Here is a 6,813-nt window from a genome sequence, read left to right on the forward strand (position 1 = left end):
ACCAAAACCAACCAGAGATATCAAAATGCAACCCAAATATAGAAAAGAAAAAGAAGAAAAATGTATCTCAGACCGATGGTTTATCGCAATGCAAAAAGTATAATGGCCTTAGTGGGATTCCAACTCCGAGAGAAAATCCAAAGTCGAGGAAGATCCCTCGGTATATCCATTTCCAATGGAATATCCAGTCCGTATCGACAGATAGGACGAAAGGAAAGTAAAAACGCAGAAGGGGCCACCCTGCACATTCCACATTCGAGGTAATGAAAAGGGGAAGTGAAGATAAAGGGTTATACACGCCGGTTGAACACTGAACACCAGGAACCTAAATCAAGAAACAGGGCTATGGTATCATCGTGGAAAAGCGAGGCTAGTTGAGAACGGGGTCATTGCCGAAGATCTTCCTATATATTTCGGTGAGGATCTTTGCGTCGGCGCGGAGGGTAGGTGAGATGTTTTCGCTGCGGAGGAGGAAGCGGATTGTGCGTTTGAGAAGGCGTTCAAGAACGGAGCGTTCAACGAGCTCGGAGAGGCTGGACATATATGTTGCGGAGAGGACAAGCATATTTCCGAATTGACTGGGTCGAGTTAGTACTACTGGGTAGTTTTAGTTAGGGTGGTAGAGATGAGGCGCTTACGCATGGGCTGTGCCGAAGATATTGGTCACGACGAGGCGATCGGGGATTCCGTCGAATGCTGTGGTACTTAGGATTGCGGACTCGATGCAGACTTTGCAAGCGCGGCGGAGTTTCTGTGGAAGTTCGCGCAAGGCAACGGTGGGTGGGGTCCAGCCGTTTGCAAAGGAACTGAATTCGGCGGGCGGATTGCCTATGTTGCTCATGATCCGGGTCATGCCTGGGGCGCGCTGGCCGGCCTGCGTCATTGAAGGCGACATCTGCTGTGTTTGCGAATTGTTGGCAGATCCGGTGGGTGAATCGACTGAGGTCTGGGCAACGGACCCGACGCGGGCGCCTGTCTGACCATAGTGGAGCGCATGGTATAGCAGAGGTCGGTGAATGATATACCGAGCTCCGTAGTACTTGGCTCTCATACGCGCAGCGTTGATGTCCTTGGCGGGCGGTTCCTTGTCGGTCCAGCTCATCCGGGTCATGCCTGGGGCGCGCTGGCCGGCCTGCGTCATTGAAGGCGACATCTGCTGTGTTTGCGAATTGTTGGCAGATCCGGTGGGTGAATCGACTGAGGTCTGGGCAACGGACCCGACGCGGGCGCCTGTCTGACCATAGTGGAGCGCATGGTATAGCAGAGGTCGGTGAATGATATACCGAGCTCCGTAGTACTTGGCTCTCATACGCGCAGCGTTGATGTCCTTGGCGGGCGGTTCCTTGTCGGTCCAGCTCATGGTGGTGGGGAGACTAGTTCGCCAGAGGTCGAGGTTCATGCTAAGAGCTTCCTGCACATTGGATGACCAGCGCGTTTGACCCTGCTTTTCAACTTTGTATAGATCTGTATGTACTCGGTTGAGAACTTTTCGAAGGTGAATCTGGGCCGAGTAAAACATCATCATGATGGTTGAAGGTGCGCCACTCTCGTCGGGTAGAGGAATGAATACCCCCTTAGGAAGACCCATCCGACCCTCGGAACGGGAAATACCACTTGCGGGAATATCGAGCTCCGCGAGCAGATCACTCTCCAGTTGCAGGCACGTCCAATAGGCAAAGTTGTAGAGATCCTTTATGGTGTTGTTATCGTCAAGTCGCTCATATCGCTTTTGTCGAACGAGGACTTGACACGCTCTTGCAGCCTGGCAGATCCAGCCATGGCTTTGGAAAGGGTGTGCTAGCTGGCCAGCATAGAGTCCAGCAAGTAACCCTGCCTGTACATGCTCTAGCTCAACGCCGCCTTGGAGAAGACCTAGGACGGTGGTTGCGTAACCATAAAGGGACAAGCCTGGAATAACCTGCAGATTTTTGACATGACCAAATTCATTCCTCGTACGTGGAATAGATCGTTTTGACGCGTAGTTCTGACCTCGAATTTCAGTTACTGAGGACGGGAAGGACTGGCTCGTAGAATGAAGTTGCGAGTTATAGAACGATGCTGATGTTGGCAGAGCAGAATCCGAATTTGCAGGGGAGGGAACACCATTATGGACATGGGTGCCATTCACGGCAGGAGGGGGCCCAATAGGCGGAAGGGGTTTAGGGATTCTTTCGTCGAGATAGTCGGGTCTGTTCATTATGGGCCCCGGAAGGGGAGACTTGGTCTCGCAGATAGCACCGAGCGCAAAAAGCAGCAGAATGATAGCATTGTCGATATTCCGGCCCACGCGTGGCCGAACGGAGGCAGCAGCAGCGTCCACAGACCCACCGCGGATACCCTGCAGATCTTCATGGGAACGCTTTCGTTTCATCGGACGAGAGTTCTCTCGGCAAAGAGTAGAGTTCTGTTGAAGTGGCGAGGTGTCCCGGGGGCAGAAAGATCTGATGAAAGCTTCAACCTTTCCATCAAGCTCTGGCTTGTTGAGGAAAGGATGAAGCTGATGAATCTTTTCCAGGTAAGTTTGGTAGTACCGTCGAGCCGTTTTCGCATCTAGGCTCAGCCGGCCGAAGCTGTCAATATCAACGTCAACCGGATCCGATGTCGCACCTGTCAGAACATTGGAGTCTCCGTTGATACGGGTCTCATCAAAGCTACCGCCGTCGCGAGTAATTGGGGTTGAAGGAAGTTGGGTGTCATCGGCTGTCGACGAAATCTCGCCCTGTCCATATACACTGATAAGGCCGCGCTCTTCCTCCAATCTCATAACGTAGTCCTCGTCATACTCGTGAGGGACAATTAGTCTCTTAATAGAGGGCCACATCAAAAGTTTGTGTGCGGCGGTTGTATGCTCCACCGGTATCGAAAGCTCTCCCTCATTGTCATTCTTCACATCGTCGAAACTCGAGTTAGGGTTCAGAGCAGGCTGTGCTGGCTGTCCGAAGAATGGACTCTTGTCGTCAACTATGTCCGGTTGAATGGGCTGCATAGTCTGCATAGCCTGCATGCTTTGCATGGCCTGCATAGCGGGGGCTTCGGTCTTCAAGACCGGGTCTCGAGGCGGGATAGGAGCATTTGCGCGGTATTTCAGCGCGCGGGTTGTCTCACTCGGCCCCTGACCCAGAAGCTGTTCGAGGATCTGGCCCTGATCAGCCTGGTACTTCTCCACTCTGCCAATACGATCGATGAATTTGTCCTCCATCTCCATCAGTCGATCCAATAACAACTGAGCCGTTTTCTCCTGCCTGTTCATTGAATTAATGTTAATTTTCCGGTTTTGCCTCATCGTTTGGGGAGGGCACAGACTTGTGAGGTGGTACTTCTTTGTACACGCAAATCAAGTTGTTTTCTTTGCAGTGACTACAAGCCGGTCGTCCCTCGTCGCATTTAGCCTTTCTCGCACGACATTGATCGCAAGCCTACAGCGATCTCAAATTAGTCGATCATCATAACAGCATGCTCACAAAACTGACTTGGGTTGCTCGCGCCGCCTTGCGCTGGCGCGCCCCGTAAGCCGGGTTCTGATAATATCCCGGGTCATAGGGACCAGGCGTGCCCGGAGGGACTGGTGGCGCCGGTGTCATAAATTGAGATGATGGAGGTAGAGAAGCAGATGTCGGTGTTGACTCAGTGGGGGTGAGCTGCTCGGGCGGTTGAAAGCCCATGCGCGCCCGATAGTCTGGTGGGGCAGAGTGTGGCGATGACTCGTGTGGTGTTCCATTTATCGGACGATAGCTTGCGTGTACTGGACTTAAGTCTTGTGCCGGGTGGGGAGGAGGGCCTGATAAGCTACTGGGTCGGCCGTAGGGACCCTCTGGTCCGGAGGGGGAAGCTGCGGTAGCTCACGGTTGGGGTTGACTGGGTATTGGGGAGGCAACGGTGCTGAGGCGGTTGAGGTACGGCGGGAATCCGGCGCGTGGCCGTCGTAGGGTGCAGGATGGTATGGAGGGCGCCATGCATGCTCGTAGACACCATGCGGGCCGGGAGGCACATGGTGCCCATCGGGAGGTGGCATGCGTTGCATCGGGTTGAGTTGGAAGTCGAGTCCTCGTCCGAAGATGGTAGAATTCTGAGCCCAGTGTCAGGCGCAATGATTCGGCTCAAATCACCCAGTGATGCAAGGTCGCATACCGTTTACAGAAGCAATATAGCTTGAAAAGATCGCTTAGATGAACATGACGAGACCAAGGGAGAGAACCAGGCCGAAATAGTCGAGATGGTCGAGGTCGAGTTCAAGATCGAGGGTGAGATTAGCCGCACCGGTTACAAGATCGGTGAGCCGGGGTGTTGGCGCAAAAATTGGGTGCGGGTCGGGATGCCCGTTGGAAGCTCTTTGTTAAGCGGGTGGAGCTAGAAACAACAAGAATAAGAAGTCAGATAGGATGATCGAGCCAAAGGTAGAGATGTAGAGTAACCTTGAAAAATGACGAGAAACAAGAAACGGGAGGAAAAGGTTCCAGGACGTATCAGATAGATCGCACAGGTGGAGGAGGGGAAAAGGGAAGCTTGTACAGGGAAGGTGGATGTGGAGCATCTGAGCACTCGGAGTGTACAAGTGTACGCTCCGTACGCGTGATGTACCGCGTATTGGTATGTAACGGGTATTGAATTGGGGGGGGGCGGTGATGGGTGACGGGTGACGGGTGATGGGGGATGGGATCGGATGGGGTCCATGGACTCAAGTTCAAGCAAACAAAAATGTTAGTCAAATTACCTTTGATCGTAAAACCCAATAGTCTCTTAATCCCAGTGGAACCCAGATCCTTGGGTTCGAAGGCTCTAGTGTAGTGGGAGGAAAGCTAAGCCAGGCTGGCGGGTCCTCAAGGCGAGCAAAACAACGAGGTTCCAGCAGTTTGGGTCAGGAAGGAAAGGAAAAGGTAAAGAAGCGAGGGAGCGGGAATATAACTGGGGGGAAAGGACATAAGTACAGCCTAACATGGTCATTATCATCTTAATTACGTGGGATCGGCCCGGTGTTTGCCCCTCCCTTCCATGGTCTGCTCCTTTTCGATTAACTCATAGGATGCAGTACACTCCTCTAGTCCCTGGTCCAGTCAGTCCAGTCCCTGATGAGATCGCAAACGCCAGAGTTGACAGGTCTTTTCCCGTTCCTTTTTTGCCTCATGACAGACCGCACGGTGGGTCCAGGTGGAGGATTTTTTTTTTTTTTTTCTATTTTTCTTGACATTTGGAATAAATGAAATGCAAGTGTAATGCTACAGTGAGACCATCTTCTACCTAGCTTCGTAGTCGCCCGATTTCCTAGACTTGCTATACGGTATACGGTATTTAGACTGCTTTTTTAAGTCGCGCCTTCCCAGGTGGCAGGGCTAGTCAGAGTGTTCTGCTTCGTCTCCGTTCTACCGAGGAAGACCAAGACCATTGCCTGCTCCGTGCTCCAGTCCTAGTGTTCTGCGGTATTCCATTCTCCGGCCTATCATCGCATTTACCACGAGAAGAGCAGGGATCACTTTCCAAGACCCAGTCCTTGGGAACACCTTACAAGAGATAGACAATTAATATCAACACATTCGTCCAATCGTCTTCACGAAGTGTCCGATCTCATCTCGATCAGGGCTCGGGGATCCTGCACACGGTGCGAAGCGAAGAGATCAAAGTTCGATTACCGCACCGCAAGGGGCGCTGGGCATTGAGCGAACTCTATTGGACTCTCGATTCACAAATCAAGTGGATACAACTCCAGATCGGCCAAGTTCTCGAAAACACCCGGCGAATCCCGTGCCGTCCTCTCCCAAGGGCGGCTCCAGGAGTGTGGTTTCTGGCAGATCAACGGGTGTGGTTGACCCAGCATCTCGGTTGATCTGAGTGTGAAAATTCGAATCTTATTTCATAATTTGGATCAAGACAGGTCAAGTCCGAAGGGTTTACCGTCCATGGTTGCATCCAGGGACCCGTAACTTCGCCCATGGGTTGAGCCACGGGAGTCTCCACAAAGAATCCGAGAGAGTAAACAATAATGTGGAGGATGATGTTAACAGTATTTAGGTCACATTTGAACGGCTAGCTGTGGAGCAACGACATGTAATTATGGCCCGGTCTCAGTCCAAGCTTGCTAAGCATATATATCGTGTCCATATCGACTCTACAGCACCTAGACGTCGTCCTAGACCTTGTAACCCTTGAAATTGCCGAGGACTTGGGAAAAAACTTCAAGAGGGTTAATCCAAATAATCTGTCTAACCGTGAGCACAAGCCACCATCTATATAGAGCCCTAGCCAAGAAAGACCGAATCATGTCCCTAGTAGCAGAATAAGGAGCGACCCGAACTGAACCAAGGATGACTTCATACCCGCGGTGTGTCCACCACGGTGATCTCCCCTATTATTGGCCTACACCTCAACAACCATGATTTCAGAACTGGAGCCTAATCTAAAGAATCCGGCCATCAAACCCACCAGCAACTAAAGGGGGGCACCAGACAAAGCAACGGTGGCACAGAAGATCACCCGAAAAAAGACCCATTCCAACCTTCAGCCCTTCGGCACATTGAAATCTCAAAATCAAGTCACACAGAAACCCAGAGACTGGCTATTGCTTCCTTCTGGCCGTTGGCTGTATGTGCAGCCGCCCATAATGAGGATCAAAATCCAGGCAGGACGAAGGATTCGGGGTGGGCTCGGTGGAGTCGTGATGGCGATGATACCCGCATGCGCGGCAAGTTACAGTACAATAGTTCTGACCCGGCCCCATCTTAGGCAAGCTATTCCCTATTTTTTCCACTCTACTTTTCAGACTTATTATTTGACGTGTCCTCAGAATTGCACTATTTTAGAAATATCTCCATTGACTCCATT

At 51.8% G+C, this 6,813-nt stretch overlaps 1 protein-coding gene across 1 annotated transcript; it reads right to left on the reverse strand.

Moving 5' to 3' along the window:
* Nucleotides 1–370: 370 nt before the first annotated feature.
* clcA (putative C6 finger domain protein) lies at nucleotides 371–4,021 on the reverse strand (the record flags this gene model as incomplete). The annotated part of the gene is given in 5 exon segments (XM_056883082.1): nucleotides 371–578; nucleotides 639–3,242; nucleotides 3,304–3,416; nucleotides 3,471–3,829; nucleotides 3,844–4,021. 5 exon segments carry the CDS (start codon nucleotides 4,019–4,021, stop codon nucleotides 371–373), a joined length of 3,462 nt encoding a protein of 1,153 aa, XP_056744923.1.
* Nucleotides 4,022–6,813: the final 2,792 nt, after the last annotated feature.

The sequence above is a fragment of the Penicillium atrosanguineum genome (assembly GCF_028827265.1).
Source record: "Penicillium atrosanguineum strain IBT 20685 chromosome Unknown utg000002l_segment0_segment0, whole genome shotgun sequence".
Classification (NCBI taxonomy): domain Eukaryota; kingdom Fungi; phylum Ascomycota; class Eurotiomycetes; order Eurotiales; family Aspergillaceae; genus Penicillium; species Penicillium atrosanguineum.